We start from the raw sequence: 27258 nt of genomic DNA, 5'->3' as shown, positions 1-27258 counted from the left end.
GAACCTCTTAAAAAGAGGTAAAGTATGTAAATCATCTTATCAGCGCACAAGCAGGTTCTGGCTCGGCAAGCTCAATTAGCTTGTGTTCACTGCAGTGTGCGAGAGACCACGTTCTCAGCACGAGACCCGCATGAACAGAACCAGAGAGAGATGACAGACAAGGCGGACTCACAAAAGCCTGATTGTGATGGCGGACCCTGGAAGGTCTGGAAGGAGGAAGGACTTATGGTCTCTGAGGGTTTGATGTGGCTGATAATGGTCTCCCAGCTAAATGAAAATGCAACAAAGTCCTATAAAATAATTGCTTCCACTGAAGTCCAAATTCTAAAAGGAGTACGAGAGAAAATGCAGTATTGATAAATGAGCTTTGAATGATAGATTACTGTATTAAAATTGAAAGTATGCTATAGCTAATATGTCGTTTCTTTTTGAATACTTCAGGATTACCAGACAAGACCAGACAGCTTGCAGCTTCCATTTGACTGAGCTGCTGTTTAGTTTGGAAGAACAAAAAGATAAATACTGAAGTGTTTGGGCATGACGTTTGTATGTTTTGATTAAACAGTGACAATATATCTGAATAGTGCTGCAGTGATCCAGTTGATGCCCATCTTTTTGCAGCACTTTACTGACAGATAAAAACACATGTCTGAGATATGATTTCAATGATAGTCATCCAGTAATGGGATGTATGCCTGCTGGCACGGCATTCTCACAGATGGAATTAGCACCATCTATTGCCAAGTTTATGTTGGACCTATTCCCCATTGCCACTCTTAAATCCCAATGAGGAATAACACTGTGAATGATCCATGTGTAATTGAGCTGCTTGGAGACTCAAGTGACTCTTGTCTTGCAATGTCGCAGCCATGCACAGTACTAAGGGTAATGATGAAACACATGATCATGGACAAGCATTAACAGCATAAACACATTTTTTATACAAAGATTGCTTAAAATGAACTCCTACAGGGTTCCTGCATTGATAATATATGTGCAAGCCTAAAGCCATTATGAATGCAGGATAGCTTCTGGCCATATGAACCAATAAAACTATGCTATGGTTTGTTTGATCTCCACTCAATGTCTCAATTTGAGATAAAACAGATTGTTCTATATATATATATATATATATATATATATATATATATATATATATATATATATATATATATATATACATACATACATATATATATATATACATACATATAAATATGTCTTCTCTCTACAGACTCGACACAGAAAGAAAAAAAATACATATCTACAAGCAATCTGTTGAAATAGGTCATTATCGCAAAGACGTGCTGTGACTGCACGCCATCCCCAAATCAATACATGAATTGCTATATTTAGAAAGAAGGTCGCAAGGAGGAGTTAACAAAGCTCTACAAGGGATGAAAGACATCAATGTGTCAGTTGTGTGCTTAAGAGATGGCTGCTCATTTTGGATTCAAAAGGCTTCGAGTTGCCTTCTCTAGTGAGAAATGCTCTCTGTGGAGAGCAGAGATTTACCTTGCGGTGGCCAAGTATGCCAGTTAGCTGGAACGGTAATGTTCAAGGTGATAAGAATGACAACATGAAGTACTAGCTTTTATAAATAGTATTGCAATTTTTATGCAAATAAACATGTTCAGTAGGTACAGTACTATTTATTTATTACTTTCACTTTTTTTCCAAGGATTGCACAAAGCACACAGGTCAGATTACTGACCAGACTTTCAGAGTCAAGTAATCCCTTAAAGAAGAATCTGACAGCATGAAGTAGGACATAAGATCTCAAAAAGCAACTCTAAACACCCTCATCTAACAATCTTTAAGAAAAGATAAGGAACAAAGTCACTGATATTGTTCAGTCTGGAAAGGTCACAAAGCCATTTCTGTGGCTTTGGGACTTAAGTGAACCCTATTGAGAGGCATTACCCACAAATTTAGAAAGAAAACTCAACATTGAAGAGTGGCAATCTTACAAAAATTACACTGAGAACTCATCCAAAACTTGTCACAAAAGGACAACAGAGATTTCACTTTAGGTTCTGTTCATGAATGAACAATAAGAAAGAGACTGGGTAAAAGTGGCATCCATAGGAGAGTTCAAAGGCAAAAACCATTGCATGTCCTTCCTGTGCATCCATGGGTTCTCTTTAAGTCAACACCGTATCATGTTCTTTTACGTTGTAAATCCCTCCTCTGTCAGTCTTGGCAATGCAGTTCTTTATTCCAGCGCTGTCTCCCTGTGAGGTGCCAAGGTTTGTATTTTACATTCAACCAAATCCTCACCATTGTGATAACTTTGCACACTGGGGGTGAAAAAAAAAGCTAAGACAATGGAACAGCAAAATGAAAACGCTCCCATTAATGGCTGTGACTAATCTTTTCCAGGCAGTTCTTTAAGCCTGTTACTTCAGAGAGAGGACCTACACCCATACTGAGACAGGAGAAAACGGTGTCCTTGGTGTGTGTGTCTAGAGGCTGTTCCATTCAAACTATGTTGGTGGGGTGTAATGAAAACACCCTGCACATGAAAATGCACCAATACCCCCGCCCCACCAGCGCCCACCTAAAAAGCCAGCATAACTCTGTCGAGACCACACAGCATCGAGATGACCACAATAAACCAGAACACTGGTCCCAGCACGAAGCAAGCATTTCCCAGGCATCAATACGCTGCGAGGCCAATCCGGGCTTTGTAGTAAACACAGGCGGGTGGTTAATGTCAAACCGGAGGACCGTGCTACGTGATTCTTCTGTTTAGCCCTGTTTGCCGTGTCTCTACTTTAGTAGTTGTTATTTCTAATCTGTCTCTCTCTTTGAGTTTGAGCATTGTTGATCTGGAGCAGATGGAAAGCAATGGAACAATATTTAAGGAAATAGTAAGTCAAAATAACAATAAAAAATCGTTCACTTCTTATTTGAGGTATTACTCCACGCAGGAGACTTGGACTTGAATTTCTGATTTTTTAAATCTTTGGTAATCAGCTCTATCCTGTAAGAATCTATAAACTCAGGATAGAAATTAGTTACTTAGATCTATCGGTAATGAATTCTTCCATATCAATAATAGAAATATTGATCTATTCCTAAAGTAAAAGTATCAGTTAAGTTGTCTATAATTCTGCTTTTCCAAAGAGGCATGTTAAATTTTCTGTATATATTATAATAAATAAGTACATTAATATATAATAGAAATTTTACACTGCAAATTGCCCTGGGATCTTGGGATATTGAAGAAAAATAGGATTAAAATTTAGCATGATGTAACATAAAAAAAAACAATACATTTTTATCTAATTATATACATAATGGGGACCGAAGACGATGATTCATACAATCCTAGAGCTTTCAAAAATAAATACTTTGAAAAAGACAAAGCAAACCAGATCAGTCTTTTTATAAGATTACTGATGACACTTTCACCACTTTCCTCTTTTTAAACCTTTGTATAAACAGATAATCCTTTAAACAAGCTGTGGAAAAGAAAGTAAAAATAAAACTCTAAATACCTAAAGGTGTCAAAGAAGAATGAGGAAAGATGGGATATGGAGAGATTATTCTAACCCACATGCTACTGATGCGTATAATGAGCTGGTAAGAATATTTTCACTGACAAGATAAGGATAAGCCTGGCAGCTTGTACAATCCCTTTCATCTTCCATGGCATGGGTTGAAAAAAAAAAGTCTGTACCCTTTGGATGAACCCAGTTTCTTACAAGACTTTAAAGATGCAAAAAAGCTGTGTCCAACAGCACCTTTTGTGCCCAGAGCTTAAAAGTACCACAGGAGAGCGAAACAGCTCATTATACGGAGTAATTTATTTGCTTAGTTGCTGCCCAAGGGGACGTAAAAAAAGTTTTAACATCTAGAAATTTCTGTAAGTAGTCCATTTAAAAAACTGATCTGTCCCCTGCAGCAATGAAACACCCCCCTCCCCCCCGGATGAGGCTTCAACTGTTAAACCAGGCCAAGATTGTTTTCTGTGCAGCATCAAGTATGCTCATCCTGCACAATTACAGACTTAATTGAGCACCGTGATTTAAAAAAAAGCCAAACCAGTTATTACAATGAGAGTGTGATATCTGAAATGGAAAACAGACAGGCTCTTGAAAAAACAGGACGTGAACCACGTGGTGAAGAGGCAGCAACAGCCACATATTGAGAGCTCATTATTTTGTTTATGACTTCATGCCACCAAACACCAACAATATTCCGTTATTCGCTTAATTTACCATCAACTCCATCATTAGAGCTGGTATTTCAAAAGTGGCAAATTTAAATTATTTGACATTAATACAACATATTAATTCTCAAAACTGTTCCTAAAATAGACGAATAGACTACTTGGCTATTAGAGGTCAACTTTATGTTAATGCTATAATGTTTACTTTTAGGATCTGTTTCTCGTTTAGTTTTCCTTAAACAAGAAAGAAGGAAACTAGTTGAAGTTTATGGGCATATAAATGGAGTAATAACGAAAGAGGCTGCTTGAGATTAGTACAGACATTCAGATTTCAGGATGACAGCAATCCTAAACGTACAGCCAGAATTGTACTCAAATGATTTACATCAAAGTATGTTTTGTGCTTTAAAATCTAAGTTTAAGTTCAGAAATTCAATGCATGGGCCAGTAGACTTGCTGTTCTGACCAATTGGAAATAAGCTATTTTACTTGGAAATAGTTTCAAAACTTTTGATATACAAAACTGGTAGAGAAAACAAGCTTGCAACTGTAAGAATTGTTTCAAAAAATTGTTTTTGCTTCCAAAAAACATGTATTTTTTTTCTTTCAAACAATTATGTGGTACTTTGCAGTGCTGCATAAAATTCCAGTAAAACCATTATAGTTTGTGGTTGTGATGTGGCTAAATGTGAAAATGTTCAATGGGTTGGCTTTTGCAAGGCACTAAGAATAATGACTGATTTAAGCAATAAAATATTCTTCACCTGAATAATCCCACAAGTCAGGAAAGCATGAGCAGTGGCTAAGAGAAAAAAACAGAACAAGGTCCACGAAGTTGGTGCAAGAGGAGAACTTTGCTTATACGGATGTGGCCTTAAAGGCATGTGTTCAATTTCAAACTCAAACACTCCTCAGAAACCTCCCAGCAAGGTTGATGACAGAAAACTCAGCTACATCAGCCCAGTGCTTGGTGATGACATTAGCCCATGGATTTCTAAACAGCACAGAATTAAATCCCAAAATAAAATAAATACAAATATAAACTGCTTGAGTTGGTTGTTGACTTTGCTCAAACACAGCAGAGGCCCCGCTGGCTGCAGCAACCTTGTGTGGACTCTGTCAGCTCACAGGGATTCACTGAGGTCAACAGAGATATTGCCCTTGAATCCAAGGGTGCTCTCAGTTTATTGGTTCTTCCTATTTGGCCTCCTGCAGCAGAGTCGGTTGTTAATTTAAATCAGAGTTTTTATTTGTCTTTGAGAACTGCAGGCCAAAAGAAAATAACTTTGATTGCCAAGAAAATTAAATGCACAAAACAAACCGTTATAGCTTAATATTAGATTGATAATGACAAAACCCAAGATTCACAATAAAAGCTTACATACATCTTTAAGTAGTTGGTACCAAGCTGTTGCAGACATCTGATGTGAATTACACACACACACACACACACACACACACACACACACACACACACACATATATATATGTCTGCACCCCATTGAAAACCTCATGATTATTCTGACAAATATTGATTTCTGAACTCTTCCTTAGTTACCTCTGTCTGACAACTATTACTTTTCCCAGCCCTGTCCAAGTTATAATTTAGTCTGCCCTGCAACATTTTTAAAGTTCACTTCAAATTTCTCTGTAAGTTACATGGAAAAATAACTATTATTTGTATGTAGAGAAGAAGGCGGCTTGTCTCTCCAAATATGGTGAAAAAATGTTTTAGCCTCAAGAACTAAAGAAAGCCCCCTTATTTTTAGTCTAAAAGTGTTTTGAAAGGAGCTATATCAGAAAATAGTGGACATATTGCAGATGGTCAAATAATCTGTCTTATGCAGTCAAAACAGCAGGAGCTTAATAACCTGGTGTGAGAATGTTTAAAGTGTTGATATTCGTGATGCTTTGGCAAAGATACGGATGATCTTCCCCGTTTATCTGCTGACATGCTGTCGGGCAGTTGGGTAGAAGGCAGTGGAGAGGAAGAGAAAGAGTCTGCTGCTCTTTCTGTGTCCCTGGCTAAGAATCCCCACCCCCAACACTCTGCTCTTTCTTCCCCCATGCTGTTTGTACTCTAATATCTGTCTCCTTTTTCTTGGCTTCAGCAATGAAACTGTTTAATATTTAATCACCTGTAGCTCACCAGGAAGACATGTTTGTCTGTGGGTTGTATTACTTATTTTAGAACCTGTTGTAGCTCTGAACTGACTTCATGTGAACCTCCAACCACAATAGGTAGTGGTTATATAAAATGCTGTTATCACATTGCATCTCATGGGGAACGCAGAAAATATGTGAAGGTAACTAAACAGAAACCAGATAAATAACAGATGTTTTTGTCATGCTTATATCTAAAATCTGTTCTTGCTATTTCTCAGTGACGTTAGGGATTTTAGCTGCAGGTAGACAGATATATGTATGGTATTATGAAGAAGACTGAACATGTATGAATCAAAGTATTGCTTTTCATTTTTAGTTTGTTATGGAGTGATCAAGGAGCATATTTGAATTCAATGGCGTGTAGTCAGGAGAGACAGGTGGGGTCGCCTCAACAGTAACCTTGACGATTGAAATAGGTTTATCGTAAGTAAAACAGATGCTAAAAATGATCAGAGAAAATTAATTTAAATACTTTTCAAAAAATTAGTTGATTGGTAATATTATATTTTCTATGGTCAAAATCACTTGCGCATTTCCTTTTGAGGCCGGTGCAGTGCAGTGCCTCACCTCTGGTGGTGCTGTGTCACAAATAGTGAGCCAATCAGGCAGCTGGCGTCTAACCATTACCGTCTCCCATTATAAGACTATTACAACTATTATACTTGTTTAGTTACACATGTTTTGATGATGTTCTACAGTCTAATACATTTAAAGAATGTGACTAACATATTTAGTGTTTTTGATCAGCCATACATGAGAAGTGAAAATGCATAGGGAGAGGCAGGAAGTACCATGTCTCATTGATAGAGGGCAGTGCTGAGACCTATAAGCACAACAGCCAACAGGTACTCTTCTTCTATGCATTAAAAAGACAAAAACAGTGTGAAAAATACAAAAAAATATAGTTGGAATACAACTTCCTTGGCAATACTTCCCAGTAAAGCTGCCAGATTTTTAACAATGAAAGAAAAATGAGACATTTATTTTATTTTATTTATTTATTTTTTTTACAAAAGAGTGATAGAGATATTTGTCAAGGTCAATAGACTTAATATAAAGACAAATGTAAAACAATACACAATTTTCAATTTCAATTCAAAAAAAGAGAGGTCAGTCAAAGAAAAGAAAACAAATTTAACAAATTTTACTTCCTATTAAATGTGGTTTTATTTTCCGTGCTATATTGTATGGAACTTACCAAAGCACAGTTAAAAGCTTACATTAGTTAAGGTCAAAATTGTATTGAATTGTACATTTGGTTTTAGGGGAGTCAGTGTCTCAGCACACAACACTCTGAACTCATTTCAGTCAAGGGTATCGTTTTTCTCTGTTCTCAGTTTTATGACTCTAATCTAAGCCAAAAGCACACAACAAAAGATATCATAATTTTCCAAGTGCTGACTGACTTTAAAAAAAAAAAAAAACAAGGTCACTGATCCCCAGAAGGGATTCCTGTCTTTAACAGTCTGTCTGATTGTTTTCCATTTTTTTATCTAGGCAGATGCTTGAGTCATCAGCCTTTCTTAGCTAAGAAAGATTCCTCTAGAATGAGCTATGGCATCGAAAAGAGTACACAGAGATATTGTGAAAAATCCCTGGCCTTGTCCCTGGTGAGAAATTGGAGGCCGGTGCAGAAGGATATGTATCCTGTATACTTCTATATTCCAGGACAACCTGCTCAAGGCAGATTTATCATTCTAAAAATCATAAGTTCTCAGAATTGTCAAACTGCTATGCTTTTGTGGATACACACCAGACATCTGACTGCTGTCTATTGGGTTACGACTAAGATGTTTATAGGTGTTACAACAAAGAACCAGACCCACAGGAAGATTCCTCACCAAATGCAATGACCAGTAATGTGGAGGAAGGCACAGGGATTATATGAGGTCAAACAGACTGAATCTGAGATGCAAAAGATGGTGTTGGATAATGAGGAATGTGACAGAGGGGCATGTGGAGCAGAGCCTAACATGTGCAGAAACATCTGGAAAACGTTTACAGGCTTAAAGGCCACGATCTCCGAGTTCGGCAAGATTCAAAGAAATCGCAGGACACATTATCACTTCGACGGATGATTGATGTGCTGTGAAAAATAGAATGGAAAGTATATGTATCAGTATGCTTTATGCAGTCAATTTACAGTAGGCCAATCAATCTTGTGAGGCCGTTCAACTTTAAATTAATATTCATGTGAGCAAAAGACATATACAGAACTAAAAACCTTCTGCAGAAAGTGGACTCCTGCTGAACCATGCAAAGACTTGTTCACCGGTGTGTCTTTAACTCAGGCAACATAAGTCTTAAAACAGATCAGAGAAGTGAACACAGCACAGTGGAAAAAAAAATAAAAACATTTCAATCACTGCATGATAAGTTGTGTTATAAAATAGAATCTTGTGGATTTTAAAAAGTGGAGCATCTGCTTCAACATTTTTTAAAGAACAGGAGCAAAGTTATGGTTTTGTTTCCCGTTTTCGGAGAATCCCTTAACTATCATAATGATAGATTTCTTCATGGAACCATTGATGAGCATGTAAGCTTTTTGTGGGTGACAGGTTAGAGGTTAAACTAGCCAGCTAAATTTTATTTGCACCCTCCTGTGCATTCTTAGTAGGTGGTGAGATGGCTGGGTTTTGGAAGTTGGTGATGAAGGTGCTAGGATTGGTGTAGTAATGTAATTTTCCAAATATGCTCCCCCATTTTCAACTGAAATACTAAGATGAAACATAGAAGTCAGTTTACAGATATAGGGTTGAGTGGTTTTCATTGTGAATAATAATTTGCCATTGGTTACATTTGCTTATTTGGTGGAGGATGTTTTCAGATATTTTGCTCCAGAGAATGAAATAGAGTCTATACAAGTTAGCAAGAGATCTTTACAAAATTTATTAATAACTCTCGATTTCTCCCTGACAGCTTTATGAACAAACTGACACCTCTTTGAGCTTACTTCCTACATTGCTTACAGGCCAAAGTCTGTATCGAATACACATCACATCACTAGAGCTAAATGAAAAGATTAGTAATGGAAATCAAAAGATGTTGCCTATGATGCAGCTAATAAGTCGTGTTAGTTGTGCTGCCATTTAACAAGCAAATGTTGCCGTAATGAATATCTGCTCAGGCTCTAATTTGTATTCCTTACGCTTAACTGTGACTCTTCCAACAGCAGTTGAGCAAGCCATCTATCAACAAGAGTAAGTGTGACTCTTACTTATAATGTTGTCTGGACGCTTACGGTGTTTAAAAAGTGTTTACATTATAGCCTTTTTCTCCTCTGTTGCTGCTTTGGTCTCGCTGTTACTGAACCTCAATGCAAATCTTTTTTTATCTGCTTACACAATACACAATGCAATGAACAGCCTGGTAGGGGTGTGTTTGTTTGGGTTTTCTTTGTGTCTTATTCCAGCATGAAAGGCAGACATCAGTGGGGTTGTTCCCCACTTGCACTGTTAGTAAATTAGTGTTGCCATTAAAGACAGGAGTGGCAGGGGAAATAAAAGCAGTGGCGTGAATTTGTCTGTGCTACACTGATTTCCAGCCCTAAACTCTCTCCAGACCAGGAAGCTGCAATAATTGGGATTCTGACAGTATGTTATGGGGATTCATTTCCTGCTTTTGCCTGCTCCCTCCTCCCTCTTCTTTCTCATGTAATCATGTCTGCACTGCTCCTTCCTATGCACTAGATCCCCCTAACTCGTCTCATCTACGGCCACTCTTGATTCGAGAATTTAAGACTTTTCTCTTTACCCAATTGCTTTGTTGCAACAGGGACCTTACTTGACAATACTTGTTAGAACTGATGCCATCCTCACCAGGAGACAATTTACTTTTTACAATGTATTTATTTAAAATAGGGTCAATGTACAATATACATTAAACTCAGATTGTAGATCAGGTGATAATTTCCACATGTATGTCCCAGAGACATTTAAGGTCTCTTGTCATGTTCCGAATTCACCTTCAGATAGTTATCATCCATGTGACATAAAGATAGCCAAGTAACATTTCACACAATTATTTAATTTACTTGAAAATGTTCATTATGCAACATTTATAATTATGAAGATAGGAATTTGTCCAAACAAAAATAAAAGACAAAAGGGTATTGGGTCAAAATATGACTGAAAGCATAAGTTGACATGAATATGTAAAGTCATGAAGTCAATTTTAATTCCTTTTGACTGCAGTAAATGGCTCCAGATCAATTAATCAATTCACCAAATCGCATCACCATTTTGTACCAACAAATTGTGTTGTTTCCTACTAGTTCTGTGAACAATCCATTTACCATACTTTGGGCTGAAATTGGTGAATCCTCTTATTTTTTTTTTTTTCTGGAGTCCTTTATTTTAATGGATTAAGACATTAAATGCTCAAAATGATTCACATCATGTGAATAATTTAATTAAATTATTATCTAAAACATTACCATATTTCTCATTTATGAAAACTGACTAACAATAACTATGCTGGTAGATATTTTTCGGAGCAGGTCAACCACCTTTCCTACATTTGACAATGAGTATAATGTATAAAATTAGTTGGGATAAGTTATCAAAACCAGTTAATAACAAGACTGCAGACACAACATGACAGGAAGCTAAATGACCAACATTCTAACCTCTGGAGGTGTGATTTTGTCTCAACCTCCAAAATGTTAGCTGCAGATTCTTTAAGTCAGTTGCAGAGTTGAACGTGCATGAATTTGACTTGCTTGTGCAGCACATTCTGCAGATGCTAGATTGAATTGAGTTCTGAGGAATTTAGAGGGAAAGTCAACAACTCAAAGTGGTTGTTGTGCTGCTCCAAATCTTTGTTAGCCAATTTTTCTTTATGTTAGAGAACATTGTCTTACTCAAAGAAGCCATAGCTATCATGAAATAATTTTCTGTGAAAAGGTGTGTTCTGTGTGTATGTTCAAAGTAACATTCGCATGAGAAATACTTAGTTTTACCACCAGAACATTGCAATGGATGAATGGATAGACACTGACCAAAAGCTGTGCCTTCAAAACTACAGAAGGGCCGATGTCATTGGAGATGCCATTGTCAGACTTATAGAAATCCTTAAATTTATTTCTGTTTCCTGCTTAATACACATCAGCTTTGGGGTAAAAAAAAAAAAAAAAATCATGTGAATAAACCACACATATTACACCTACTGACAGGTACCATGAGGAAGAAAAACATTGTAGTTTTTACATTTCACCTGTCAGTGGTGATAATGTTATGTGCAATCAGTGTGGGTGCAAATATGTCAAAACATCTGTCTCAATTTGACAAAAGTTAATCTGATAATCTCTACCTTTAAAGTCATGTTCACCTCTCTACGCCGCCCTCGCAATATGAGCTATGCAAATTTATCTTTAGCTCCCCTCAGCTACATCTTAGAAAGCTAAGCAAACAACAGCATATTGGTCACTACGCTTTCCCCACAGCCTCTCACACCAACACATGCAACCAAGAAATGAATCAAATTGTTATCTCTGTGACAGTTTATCTGCTTCCAAACTTTTATTGCTCAATAACATGAGGCACACTCCCACAGTTGAGACCCTTGAACTCACAATAGTATGGGGTTAGATGATCAGATTACATTGAAAGACACACATGGGCATTGTTAAGGGAGTTTGCAATTCCACCCATGAACATGGCTCTCGTTGTGCCCCAATGAGGGGAATGCTTTTCAATCTGGAGAAACCGGCGAGGGCAAAGAAAACCTGATGTGACACTGTGGTGAACCATCTCCTCAAGACTCTGAGGGGAAATTAGATCTGTCTTTTTAGGACTGTCTCTGCTGAAAGGCCTTTGCATGGTTCCTTGCATTCACTGCAGTTCTTAGAGAGGAAACTTAATCTCACTTGTAAGACAATTGCAGAGAAAAATACCTTTGCAATTTGCTGTAAGCACCACCTTATGTTGTCAATATTTTGACAGATTTCTTGACAGCATAATTATTTGTCAGTATCCCTGCCAGCGGTTTAATTGTTACATGCGTAATTACATGTTTAGTTGTAAAGATGTTGGAAGAGAGCGTTTGTTGTACAAAACAGTGTCTGAGTCTTGATTCCTCTGTGAGTTGGTGGGGCAGCCTAATTCCATAATGAAAGAGGATATCTTACAAACCCTTTGATGGCACTTCTCATAAATCAATTCATTACCCCATAATATTGGCAGGCAAGGCACATCTTTCACAGATCAATTTATTATCCAACCTCTTGCAGCTGAAAGGCAGTGGTTGACCACAGCTCCAAAAGCTGATATCAGTTTTCTGTCTTTAGGAAGCTGACTGGAGAGCAGACAAGCTATGCCTTCCATCAAAAAGAGGTTTCTAACAATGGCGAAACCACCAGAATAATATCAGTGTTACTGTGTTGTATTTTCTTTCAATAAACTTCACAATCATTTATCCTGAGATTTATAACTATTTGCATGGTGTAAAAAAACAATGTCCTGCATCACATTTCACATTAGAGATTGTATGTTCCTATTTAAAGCTTTCATATTCAGTTACTACATTAAATGTTCAAAATGGGCAATAATGATGAAATTCTATTTTCAAGTACTTATTTCTTGTAATTAGAAATTGTTCATTTCTTTTTTGTTTTATGTTTTTGTAGACCATAATACAGTCAAATTGTGTGAGCATGAAGTGACCTCATCTCTTATGTATTCCAATTTAATTATATCCTCCAATCACCACTCGCTTTTTGGCCAATCAATTACCCTTACTTTGGTGGTAAAGAGAAGTCAGTGGATCAGAAAGTAATCCGATTTCTAGTCATATTACAACACTTAAAACTGAATCAACAACAAAAAATAAATAAATATATATCAGCAATAAATCTAATACCACTGTGTCATTATTGGATCTTAGTGTTGAGTTTAACACAGATGATCGTAGACCAGTAATTGACGGACTGGAAAAGTAGGTGGGATTATCCAGTACTGTACTAGATTAGTTAAGATCTTATTTGGCAGGACAGAATTACTTTGTACCATTTGCAATTTGCAAATCTGAACAAATAGATGAATTCCTCACAGCTCCATTCTTGGGTGACTTTTATTCAATGTGTGTTTTGGTGTTATTTTCTTAATGTATTTCTTGTTTTTAATATAACTGTATTCATTTCTCTTTATGTTTCTTTATAAGCTATTTTAAATACCCTTGTTTTAAAATGGTGCTATACAAATAAACTTGCATGGCCAACTTTGAAAGATGAAAGGAAAGTGGAAATCTCTATCTTTAAATTCACCACATTCACAATGAATTTCATATATATAAATATATATTTTAAAAAAAACATTATGAATGCTTCATGCACTTTCTAGCTATTTTTAAATGCTTCTTGCTGGCCTATGTTCCATAAGAAGATGCTTGTGTCGGCCCTTATTAGTAGTCATTGAGCTTGCCCAGCAGTGTTTGTAAGGCTGCACCCATCCCATTTCCCTCCCAGCATACAGACTCCGGGGAAGTGCTGTAATTACAGACTCACATATGAGAGGCAGGAATAAACCGATCAGAAGCACAGGTGGGTGGTTTGAGGTTCTTGGATGGATCAGCATGACTCCAGTCTGCAAGCTATGCATGTCGTGCTGCGTCGAGTGATCAAGACCTCTAACAACAATGGCCAAATACCACCTGCCAGACTACGGATAGGGCAGGGTGCAGGTAAATGTTGGGTGCATCGATGTTTTGAAAAGCTTGATCAATTCTCCTTTGAGAGATTCCAATTTACAGAAATGTGGCCAGTTTTGAAAAAAAACTCTACTTATTGTCCTGTTAAATAAGTAGAGGCACTTCACCAGCATTTTGACAAATTAAATGTCTTTTTTTATGTCTGTTTTGTTGATGAGAAGGGACATATTGGTGAAAAACAAAGCAGAAAATGGGTAATTTTATTATTTTGAAAGAAATATTAAATATAAAAAAATTATATATATGTAGTTTGGATAATGTTAAAATTATTCTTTAATTACACATTAAAAAGTGATAATTTTAACTGCTCACTTCATATGAAAAAACTCCCAATCAGTTATCTAATTTTGTCATGGTCAGGAAGCATTATTCCCACAAAACCTTTAAGAATAATCAAAATACGTCATATTCCAGAACACTTATATTCAAAAATAAATAGGAGATCAATGTACCCGTTATGGAAATGTGATGATGGCTTCAGTTAAACTCTGCATAAAATGTATACCTTTCATCATTTTTTTTTTTTTTTTTTTTTAACGACCTTATAACACTATTGTATTTTACTGAAAATACATTTTCAATAGTGTATATTGAACTACCACACATAGTCATTGCATAAATAAAATCCTTGTCCGGTGGGATCACTCCATTATAGTGGAAAATCACAGTGATTTGTTGGACTTAAAAGGTTGCTAACATAAAAAAGCCACCACATACCTCTACAAACGGTTCCATTTTCCACAGCCTCATTCCCGGCTTTGCACATACAGCGCCCAATGGGTACCATCCATTCTCCATCACCATTGCAGTAAAGCTTTATGGGAACATCCACCTCTTCTGCGTTAGGGATACAAACACCCCTTGCAGCCACCAGCGAGGTGCTCTCTGCTCCAGACAGAGTCTCCTGGAACAGTGCCCCATTAGTGATGATTCGAGGACACTTTCTGTAGAAGACCCGGACTGCGATGAGTGACATGCAGCCGCCGTAGTCCTGAAAGGCCAAGTAAAAGCCGTTTTTCGACACGGGGCCAAAGCTTCGCACCTCCGTATTAATCTTCATCACTCTTCCTCCAAGGTCCACCTGGGAGAAGCTCTCATCTGCTGCAATGGTGTCAACCTTGATCCAGGGATTTTCCATCCATGCCGGGGATGTTCTGGTGGCTGTGTCAGAATCTGATTCATAGTAATATAGATTAAACGTTTCTTTACAGGAGCCTGGGACATTCGGGATGCTACTGCAGTCCCTAACAGAGAATTTCATCTCCACGTGGATCCGCTGTGCACCACGACGTCTGATGTATTTTGTCCGTACCCAGTTGTTCTGATTGCTGTCGAAGACATTACAGACCTGGTACGTCCTGATGGTGTTCATGTGTTCATCGTAGCCGCTCACCTCCTCCCACTGTGGAAGGGCACAGAAAAACAGCAGATAAATATTTTTCTTGTGGTTAAGTTGGGCTGAAACACTAAACTTGAGGAAGACAAATAGTGCTCTGCAATTGAGGGAAACTGTTATTCTGATTAATTTAATTAAGTTTAATTGAGTATTAAAGCACTGGCTGGGTTGCATGTTTCTTATTAATGTAAACTGTCTTACAGTACCGGTAATGCAATTTCTCTAGTGATTAGCAAGTATGTTTTCATGGAGACTTTGTAATAAAGTTGATTACTGCCACTAATCAGCTTACAGTAATATTATGATCAAATTGATTACATGGCGATGACAAATAAAAGTCCTCTGAAAACTCAATCTGCAAGGATGCATTTGATACTTTTAAAAGATTAAGTGAGAAGCAGCTTTTTTGATCTAAAATTTCCAATCAGAACTGAGTGCATACAATATTGCAGTAAGTGGTGGAGTAAGCCATGTTTATATATATATATATATATATATATATATTTTTTTTTTTTTTTTTTTTCCTTACAAATTCTTTATCAGTGTCATGCAATGTTGCAAATTCCTGCAAGCCACAATCAGGAAACTTTTATAAATTGCTTAAATACAACACAGATGATAAATCATAATTTATGTCGTATGAGTTTTTCTTTTAGAACTGAATGGAGCTGTTCAATGCTATTCTAAAGAACTTTCCCATATTGATGCACTTGCAAAGAGTATTCCAGAGAATATTCTTTACTCATATTCTTTACTTGTAAAGAATATTCAAGAGAATATTCTTCATTCAAGAGAATAAAGAATATCATGGAGAGAATAAAGAACATTCTCTTGAATATACGCCTTGTCATTTTGATTTCACACTTTGACTATCCTCTTCAGATGAAACCTCTGCCTTGGCCATGGATCAGAACAGCTTTAAACGCTGCACTGTCCAACCACCAGTGCAGGTCACGACCTCTACCTAAGCATTTCGGCCAAGTGAAAAGAAAAAAAAAAATCTGTTCTCATCCACTGAACAACTTTGCATCTGCACTGCAGACTCTACTTTCTCTCCCCCCTTCACTCTTCACTTCACAGCTGATATAATTTCTCAAATTAGTCCCCACTTAGTGAGGACTTTGACAGATTTTGACGGGCTGGGAGAAGAAAGTCACCCCTCTTGTTACAAACGCGCATTCTATCAAACACTTTGACTAATTAGAACAGCTTTAGTTCTTAAATCCCATGTCCCTCTTAATTATGGCTACCGTGATGCTTGGTTTGACCTAGACCTTTATAACAGCCAGGCTAAACACAGATATCTAATGCAACAATAGAAAATAAAGTTGTGTTTTTTTTCTTTTTTTTCCCCAAATTTAAGTCTTTTTACCTGGAAAGTTTAACTTAAAAAAAGGCAAAATATTAATAATTTTTAAAGTTGCCTTTCTTTAAAACATACATGACATACACAATATACACTATGAACCCATTGAAAGAAGGTAGAAAAACTGCTGAGCAAAACAATTTGAATTTTCACATTTGTTTAAAAACAGCTGTCTCCCTAAGGGTCATCACTGCGGCGTTGAGGACAAAGGCATGGTTGCATGTTTATTTTGCCAGTTTAGAATGCTGGGGTTTAAGGGTAAGACAGTCTTTTGCCCACTACTGACAGACATCATCCTCACAGGTCATAAGCAGCCATTGACCTTCCTACTTGTTGAAGAGCAGTGGGGAAGCTGTGGGCCAATTAAATGGGAGCAGACAGGCTGTTCTGATGAGCACAGAGCGTTGAACAATCGCAGTTTAATAAAATGAATGTGAAGACAGGTGGGGGTGGCTACTAATGAGGGATGCAGGAGAGGGGAAACTCTAGAAAAAAAGTGTTGGCAGTAATGTGGGGGGAAGGGTTGAGTTAAAAAAAAAAAAAAAAAGAGACCCCAAACAAAATGTGTTTTGATGAAGGGCCTCCTTTTGTCCTGTCATGGCCTTTTTGCCCTCCTTTCATCACAGCTAGTGGAGGGAAGCAAATGGGGCATAATAAGAGCCTAACGATCAAGCACAGAGTGTGAAATTAGAAGAAACGTCTTCATTTTCACAGCTTTTTTTACCCTGGCTCTAATCAAGAGGGCTCTAAAAGGGTGGTCATGTGTTTTAACTGCAGCAGGTGGAGGTAACAATGGTGTTGGATGTCAAGATAGATTAGCTAGATGGAAAGAGGTTGCCTCAGATAATGATAGACATGAAAACACAAGGTTATTATTGTACGGAAATCCTGTTATATTTGCCAAGGTGATTTTATGTCCCTGAGCTTTCTTATGTGGATAAGATGTAAATGAAAAATTTTGTTTGTTGATCAAGATCACTGGGAAATTTTTACAAGGTCAATACGCAACGTCTTTTTTTAAAAAAAAAATATATAACTACTTCATCAAGTCTATTAAGAAGGAAATGAGTTTTCATGCTGCACATGCGTTACTGAACAAAGAATCACACTTTTGTGATGAAAACTAAATGGTGTGAAACAGAATGCACGACTAACTCTAGACAAAAGCATCCTGTTTTGTGCGTTAATTGCTCTTGTCGATGATCTGAGTCCAACATTCCTGGACTGCATGGTTCACAAAAATTAAGTCCAATACTTAGACGTAATCCCTCTGGGGATTAATAAAGTATATTCATTCATTCATATACACAATACTTCCTTGTGTATTATTACAAGCATACAAAATTAATTCTAATATACGATTTTAGATTTGGAAAAATATACCAATTTAACAAATGTCGGATGGACCATCAAGACGCTTGAAAAATACATACCAAAAATAGGACTGTCATTGCAATGTATGCATTATTAACAAAGCTATTTACAGGTTCACTCACATGTATGCTCAAGGACCAGCAATCAATTTTTCTTCACATCAGCGATATAGAGACATGATCGATCAGTAGAGTAAAGGACTCTCAGTGTAATATTGATTAAGATGGTTGGATAGAAAATGGGAATTGTAGAGACTTACAGGGACTACAGCACTGTATGTAGAGCTGCTTTCATTTACAGTTGCATAAAATGCTGCAGTTCAGTGATGCTCACTATGATTGCGGTTCAGAATCAATATCACTTGATGAACTCCAGGAGAAAGTACAACTATATGAGTGAATGATAACATCAGTCTTTCATTGGTAAAGCTAAGAGGATTGTGTAGTCTGGAATTACATCTACAGCATAAGTTTTAAGAAATACATTGTTCTAAATGCAAAATAGGTAAAATAATAACAACACTCTTATATAAGAGATTTAGTCTGGCTTTTAGTAATTACCAAATCTTCAGGTTAAGCATGTTTCAAATTTGAATCATAGTTGCCTAAAAAATTCCCAATTTATAACCAGCTACCTCTGTTCAGAGCTTGAAGACAGGGGACTGAATTAACAACATCTTAATATAGACATGTGTTTTTATTTAGCAGTATTAAGATTAAAGTTGGAAATGCAGCATGCATCAATATTTTAAGATTTCCTTAAGGGCCACAAGTCAAAGAATGTCTGATTGGAATGGTTTGTATTTTGTTTCTAGTAGAATATTCTGCACTGAGTCTTGACTAGCAAAACACGGACATACACAACCAACAATTCAAATAAACACATGATATGCAAGACAGCAAACAAACATATGTAATTAAATATTTAAAAGTACTCTTCATCCTTCATGCAGAAGATTGTGGGCCTTACTGCTAATCTATATTTCATAGGGGTTGAACCTGCATGTTGAGTGGTATTTTTGGAGACAGTAAGAATCAGTACATTTGTAAAATGAGTATAAGTACTAGTTCGATTAAAATGAGCTTTAGGTGCTTTAAAGAATCTGTAATAATTTTAAAATAACTCATTCTAGTTTGAACAGTCCATAAATTGGAGTTTCCATATCTGTCTCATTCAAAGGTGGCCATAATGTGAAAGAATTCAAATATATATATATATATATATATATATATATATATATATATATATATATATATATATATATATATATATATATATATATATATATTTTTTTTTTATGTTTTCACAAACAGAATTAAGGTAACTTGAATGCTGAGTCATTCATACATTGTGTGCATAGCAATTAAGAGAGTGAGAATTTTCCCATGATCCCTATACAATCACATGTGCTTTTACAATGTCAATAGGATCACAGAAAAGTGTTAAAAAATGTGCTCAGAAAAACAAACATGAAGCTACCAGAAACCAATTCTTCTCCACTGTTTTCATATTTCAAAACTGCAACCTACCTCAAGTTCCCAGAAATATGTTTTCTTTTATTATTTGAGATATTTATGTTTCATGTTAAATATTCACTTTAACATGAAAACCATAAAACATAATATTTTCCATTCAGCTGCATAATGAGTTTGCACAGTATGTGTTGTCCAATAATTTTGAACACACAGCTAATGCCCAAAGAAAGCCAAAACTTCTCTCTTGCTTTCATAAATATTCATGTCTATTCATATTCTCAGAATTTGGACAGGCTCTACCTCGGTTAATGTTAGTCTTTAGTAGCGTGACTGAAAATGTTGATACTATTACTGAGTTTTTGAACATCTTTTTGGTTCAACTCGCCCTACAGGCTGTCCCTAACTACTTCAGACTGATACTGAACTTTCCTGATGGTTAATCAGGTAAAATTGTATAAATCAGAACTGTTTAGCACTTCTCAAGACACATTGATTGACAAGAAATATCCTGATGTTTAAATATCACAAGATTTATTTGCACTCTTTTTCTGTAAATCTTGTTTGCTTCTACAAAATTCTTCCAAATGAGAAAAGACATAAAAATTTAATGCTCAGTTCAAGGGCAAACTGTACGTATCAGGAATTTGTGTTAACCTTCATGGAATTAACACCGCCACAAAGGCAACTGAAAACTACATGAAAACAACGCCAAACCCCACAAATTGTGTAACGCTGATATCGCCTTTCAAGGATGGTCTGAACACAAAACAGAAGCAGAAAACTCTGTCTGGTGGCATTACAAATGCCCTTGAAAAGATTTCATGCAGAAAGCAATGCCATTAAGTTGTTGAGAATTTCCCTTTTCTTGCACATCTGGAAGACAGTAACAACCAACATGCAGACGGTCAGGAAGTTTGTTGGCTGCATCACGTAGGCCACAAATTAATTCTTCATGGACACTGTCTTCAACAGCCAGTCAGATTTGTGATAAATACTTGTATTTCTTCCCAGTGAACAAACTCTAAAGGGCTATTCTTTGCCATATCATGAATTCAATGCTATGCGAAGCACTTAAAAATCCTATTTTCTAGTTCTATAACAGTAAATTCAATAACCAAAAATATTTTTTAGGAAAAAAACCAACACATCAGTCAAGCAGTGGAATGCATACACTGTCAGAACAATCAAACATTTAATGTTTTCATTGTTTTCACACAACATAAACCTTGTATTTATCACATCTTGTCACTACAGTGTTTGAATTAACTTGACCAAGCCTCATGATACAGAGCCACATTTCATATCGCCGCTCAATCACTGACAAAAGTAAATAAATTATTCACTCAAAAGCAGAGAGAGAAACCCAATGGAAAACTCTCGGGGCACATTCACCCTGTTTGCAGTTGTGGGAAATCTGTCAGAGCAAGAGTACCTTCCCTAGAGGGACAGTGGACAAATGACACCCACTGTCTGCATTCAATTACTACGAACGAGGCCATGGGAGCCAAATCCTGAAGGAAAGTGGGCCTCACAGAGAGGAGAGACTTACCCACTCCAAGGCTTAAGTAGAACTGTCTGCTGTAGCCTGCCTCAACTTACATTGTCCACTACTAATGTACAACACATGAAGCAAGAAGAAAGGTTCCATCTTTTTCTTCCCTTTCACAATGCTTACATGTGGATCATATTTGCATGTGCTCTTGAATCATTCTAAAAAACTAATTTCACAGAGTTTAATTGTTAATCACATCAAATTAGTGGTCTCCAGCTATCCAGTTTCCAATTACTCTCAAGACATAAGAGAGGCTATATTAGAAAGAAGTCTTGATGGCTTGCTTGAATTATCCACAATTATTTGTACACAACCAGAAGGCAATAGAGAATAGTTCTGATGAATCAAGACAGATGTCCTTAGCAAACATTTTTTAAGCATGCAGTCCACATCCCATTCCTGCAAAAGGCCTGCTGTGTCATGTGTCCCTAAGTGACACTAGATGTATTGCATCCTCGTACCGCACCACATTAAAACACATCCATAACGATAACCTAACCCACACACACTGCCTTATTATGTTCTCAGTCTATGCAGTGGACCTCGATTTCCCCTCCACAGTAGTTGTGTGTGCTCCCTGGGGCCATAAGTCTATTTCTAAATGGCTGCAGTTGTCAGCTGTAAGAAAAACATTGACCACTTAACCCTGCACTGCTAGCCGGCTATATATCAGTTCACATAGTCATATAGTAGATATTCAGTAAGTCTTGTTCAAGCTGCAGTCAGTGTACCAGCGACAGATGATCACTCAGTTCAAATAAGGTTTTTAAATAGCACCAAATCACCAGAAAAAGTCATTCCAGGACACTGCACAGAAAAGGTAAGCAGATGCAAATTCAAATTGAATTGTCGTCCAGTCCAGTAGATTTAGACTGTGTTATTTCAGAATTATAAAGCACCAATTTGTGGGAGAAATTGTCCAGAAAAAGCAGCTAACAGATTGCATCAAGTCTTGACTTTAATTCAATTTCCACAAGAGAAAAATAACTCCTTTCAAACAAAAAGGACCAACCCGACAGCATTTGGCATCTGCCTTGGTCCACTGGAGTGTGAAACAAAAAGGAAAGAAACAAACATCAAAAAAAAAAAATGCAGGGAAAGATGACTACCATACAGCAACAAAAGTTATTAACATTTAGTCACCTCTTACAAACCTGGAATTTAGTGCAGTTGACCCTCTAACTATGAATGCATTTGAAAGATAATTCTTATGAATGCAGATGACACAAAAATGTCCAGAATGTAAATTTTCCTCTGTACACAAATGTGCAGGATTGCTGTGGTAAGCCATAAGCTAGACTGCTGATTTCCTTTGGAAACCTTCTTCTGTATGCTTCACATGTGGTGTGTCTCCCGTGCTGCATTTTCTTTCCCTTTCTGTCACCACTACGATGTCTGCAAAGAAGCCATGGCAGTGAAGGCATGTTCACTTCTGGAGGCATTTAAGAAGGTGTGTGCAACGTGTGCAAAGCTTCTGTTTCCAGCATTATGCAAAAAAAAACAACAAAAAAATAACAGTTTTCTCTCACAGAATAACTCTAGAAAAAGTCATTGTTATGGCAAATTTTTGTGACAACTTGTGCAGGCAAAAACAAGTGTCGATGAACCAATTTCATCTTTGTTGCAAGCCTTATGATGTGTCATTAATGCTTCCCTAGCATGATGACTTCACTCAGGAGGGTTCTCATCTAAAATAATTATTTTAATATAGTGATTTGCTATGCTTTATATTTTAAGAGAACATACAGTCTTTCATTATGCAAATTGCTTTGGTGAAAACAATTAAATGTGTAGTTAGAGGTTCCACTGCATTTAGCAATGCTACTTTGGATGCATGAATAATCATGACTATATTGAATGGAAGCTGTCTGTTAAATAGTTCTTTAAGTAAAAAATTACATACTTAAATCTTGCTTTTTAATTTACACAAAGACTAATTTACCCTCATTTTACTTAGCAGGAAAAATTAGCGTCATACTTGCGTTTTCATAAAAAAATTAAATAAAAAAAAAAACCTGTTCAGTGATGTAGCTACAAAGGCAAATCCCTCTATAAGCTGCCTCTGGTCTTTTATAAACTAAATAGGTCTTCAAAAATGTGAACTATCAAGAAAGAAGCCAACATGACCAGCCTGGAACAAAACAGTAGGCATTAGTTTGAACTTCATGTAGTGGATATATGGCCCTAAACATTTAGGGCGATCTCTTAATCTTATAACCAACTCGCCATGCAAGTGAAATATGATGAGTACATCACAACCTCAACAAGCGAAGTCCAGTTAGCCAGTAGGAAGTTGACCTCAACCCACCAATCAACCTCAAACTTTTTATAGAAAAAATGTTCAGAATGCACCTCAGTCATGGTTTGAAGTAGGGGTGTGAAATTATGTGGTTCAGGTGTGCCGACACAGAGATACAGCTACAGGTTGTGGGACACCAGAACTCAAGGACTGGAGTTTAACATGTGGGTTCAAATGTTTTGTGACAGGATAATGTCTAAGTCAAAGCATTGCAGATTTTGGCCCTTGGGGTGTCAGATGTTCATGTTGTTGTATATGTTCATGTTGAGGAACACCACGATTAAATACCAGAAGGGGCATGAAATTTGATTTAAAAAATCCTAACCCTTTGGAACAAATTTATAGATATTTAAATTGATTTGATACGGTGTATTCATATATCCTGTACAATAAACATTTCCTTAAAAGGCAGTTATATAATATATCTGACCACTTGTTTAATTTTCCACTGGGATGGAACATATCTCTTGTAAAGTTAGAGAATATACTGAGTATATGCAGAGTCGTGAAAGCCACATGCTGGTTTCATGCATTGCTTGACGTTACTGATCTACCAGCTAAGCCCATGAAGCCAAGCACTGCAGTATAAGTGTAAGACAATAGGTTCTGTTAGGCACCTCTTGCTGTTAAATTGAGGAGGAGGGCTGGCCATGTTTCTACACCTGTTGCCTTGGGCCCAAAGCGATAAGCTATCTCCAACACTCTCATTTTTCACCCTTCAGTAGAGGGGCCTCTTAACAAGCTTGGACAAATGAATATAAAAACTTCAGCGTCTACACTGATAAGACCAATCTATACCTGAATAAATCCTGGGGATTAGGGACTTAGAATTTCATTGGGCTCCAACAGCGGTATACGGAAGTCTTTCTAAGACCTAAGATTATTTGGCATAAAAATCAACAAATATCTAATCCAAATCAAAACATACTTTACTAATCCCAAAGGGAAAATAAATAACATGAGAGCAAATGTAAAAGCAGTCAGATACTGTAAAAGATTTTCAGTAAACTAAATGTGTGACTAGAACATTCAAGTTAGTCAAACATTTTGACAGAACACCAAACTAGAACAGAGATGATCATTAAGGACTTCAGTCCATGCTTCTCAAACTGTAGCGTAAGTACCACTGATGATACTTGGACTCTTTATTACTAGCGAGGAGACAATTTAACACAAATACTATTGTAGTAAACATTAAAAAATATCTTGTTATAGAACTGATAAATGACAAGAGTATAAAAGATGACTTGTTTATGATGTTTGCATTATCAGAAATGTCTCAAAATAAAAGTACAGTGGAGAAAATTCATAGTACAAGATAAATCTGATCAAAAGGTACAGATTTCGGAGAGTCCACAGTCTCTTGGGCTGGAGCCAGTTTTGTCAATATATTGACATATGTGTTTTTTTTTTTTTTTTATTGCATGCAATAAATAAAATATTTACAACATTTCTAATTATCTTATCTAAAAAGTCTTCTATACATATAGCATTATTTCTTTAAAGTTCTTCCTACATCCACAGCAAGAAATTACCCTGGATGTGATACTAACTATGCCAGGCTTTTCCAGGAGAGAGAACAAAAATAAATACGGGACATTAAGAATGTGCCTAAAACTCATTACTTCGTCCAACAAGCTTGAGGCAAAGGCTTCAGTCAACAGTGGGGTAAAGAAGTAATTGTTTTTAAATAGCTACATGCCAGTTGCTGAGATAAAAATTGGAAAAGAAAAAAAAAAACACAGTTTAGAGGGCTGAGTCAAGTTTTCTTTGCAAATGCGTAACATATCATACTGTCAAAACATTCATTCACTGAAGAAAGAAAAGAATAAAAAAAGGATCAGAGGGGCAATAACCCTGTGAAAGTTAACTGGAGAAAAGTGCTTGTAGCCATTTGTGTTCTGTGTTCCCCTGTAACTAAAACCTGAGTCTGGGAATGACATCAAACAAAGTTTAACTATCTTCCCGTTACAGGTTTGAAAATCACTTTTATATTCTTATAGATATGCAGAGAATTCAGGGGAAGAATTTTTAATTACAAGTGAAGAATACTGTAATTTATTTGTACTTCGAGACACTTCAAGTTCTTTGCGTAGTACTGTGTGTGTGAAAAACTGTAGACAAAATTCATAAAATATGTAAATAAGCTGTTTTTATGCAAAGCAGCAACTGGAATTTGAGGTCAAAGTAGGTTGAAACTTCAAACAATTTAAATTCCAAATGCAGAATTTGAAACAAATGAATAAAAATGTTACGTTTTGTTTGTTTTTCACTTATCTGAACAGTAGTACAAAAGTATTGTGTCGTCCCTCAGTATGTTGGTGTTATGAAAACTGATTTACTGAGTTTTTTTGTGTTTTTTTTGGTGGCAAAAAGTTTGAAAAGAAAACTTTAGAATTTCCACTTTGGCAAGCTGGCTATGTAAACATACTGAGTGAATGCTTTGCTTTATGTAACATTTTTCATATGTGAAGAAAGGATGTGATGTAAATTGTGTCTGAGGTGTTGCTAATATCCCTGTGAGCACATTTGAGCAAGATTTAGCAAGACAAGAAGAAATCTGTACTTTGCTATTCACTGTAAAAATTAGGAAGGTGTCAGCTTCCTACATTGTGCCTTCAACAAGAAAAAGAAAAGACAAACAACTTTAAAAATGTATGATTAAACTGCCGATGGCCTTTTTTGCGTTGCAGAAAAAGACCCATTGTAACTCATCAATAAACCACAGAGAACTAAGAAATTGAATAAAATCAGCAGAGGATTTTGAAATGCCCCAGGAAAAAAGTCTGCTGTGCTTTTTTTTTCTTTTTTGGGCTTAGTCTAAGAGGTCTAAATCTTGTGGTAAGGTAAAAAGTGAAGGGTAGAGAGACGCTGGTTTTGGCTGCTTTAAGTAGGCCTGGCTTGCATGTGGCTAGGAGCAACCACTGCTCTGGCAAACCATTTGGAAATACCGTGCATCACACAGTAATAAGGCCCATATAACACATTACTTCCAGTCTGGAAGTTTATTAGTCTCCATGTTCCTTATTCACCTTGAACTACTTTTTATGACTAAAAAACCACAGGGAGTTATGCATATTCAAATACATGGATGTTATGTGTGAATCTAAATAAGGCAAGAAACTTCCTTGTCAAAAATCTACAAGTTTATATTTCTTCTCTTTTCTTTTTTTTTTTTTTGAAAGAACAAAAGTCTAGCTCACACTGAAGCCATGCTGGGACACTGATTAATCTTTTGACCTCAAAGTGGGAAACCAAAACACAGCCTACCAACAGAGGATACGTATTCATGGGGGACTGAGCCAATTTACACATTAACTACATATACACAATTAGTAAAGAGTGAATCACCTCACACTTTGTTAAAAAAAATGGCTTTCCCCTCTGGCCCTCTGAATAGCCATTTGTGTTCACTTTACTTTCAGAGTTGTTCTTTTTTGACTATATTTGCTTTGTTGATGATGTAGAATAACATTTTCCGTAGGTCTAAATTTGTTTTAGAATTTGAACCAGTTGTCTCCATTGTGGCCATTTTGGCTAATTAAAACTCAATGAAAATGTTATTCTTGATCCTTTGTAATTAACAGTCTTAAATCATTCCATTTAGGTAAAACAGCTTTACACTAAACTCAACATTGGAAGTATTTCGTAATCTTTTTTTTTTTTTTTTTTTTTTTTTTTTCCCCGGTTTTTTTTCCCATATGGGAAGGGGGTTATTTTCACTTTTTTTTTTTTTTTTTGATATTAGG

At 36.5% G+C, this 27258-nt stretch overlaps 1 protein-coding gene across 4 annotated transcripts in view; it reads right to left on the bottom strand.

Moving 5' to 3' along the window:
• The window catches only part of ephb2b (eph receptor B2b), a 130539-nt gene that overhangs the window by 55111 nt on the left and 48170 nt on the right, over positions 1 to 27258 (bottom strand). For all 4 annotated transcript variants that reach the window (XM_015039810.1, XM_015039813.1, XM_015039812.1 and 1 more), the window contains exon 3: positions 14765 to 15449. In XM_015039810.1, coding sequence (XP_014895296.1) covers positions 14765 to 15449 — 685 coding nt within the window. The remainder of the gene's footprint in view (positions 1 to 14764; positions 15450 to 27258) is intronic.

Source organism: Poecilia latipinna, unplaced genomic scaffold (assembly GCF_001443285.1).
Source record: "Poecilia latipinna isolate Pla-1442-1.1 unplaced genomic scaffold, P_latipinna-1.0 Scaffold487, whole genome shotgun sequence".
Classification (NCBI taxonomy): Eukaryota; Metazoa; Chordata; class Actinopteri; order Cyprinodontiformes; family Poeciliidae; genus Poecilia; species Poecilia latipinna.
The sequence above is the reverse complement of the archived record's forward strand: the minus strand, read 5'-3'. Positions and strand labels throughout refer to the sequence as shown.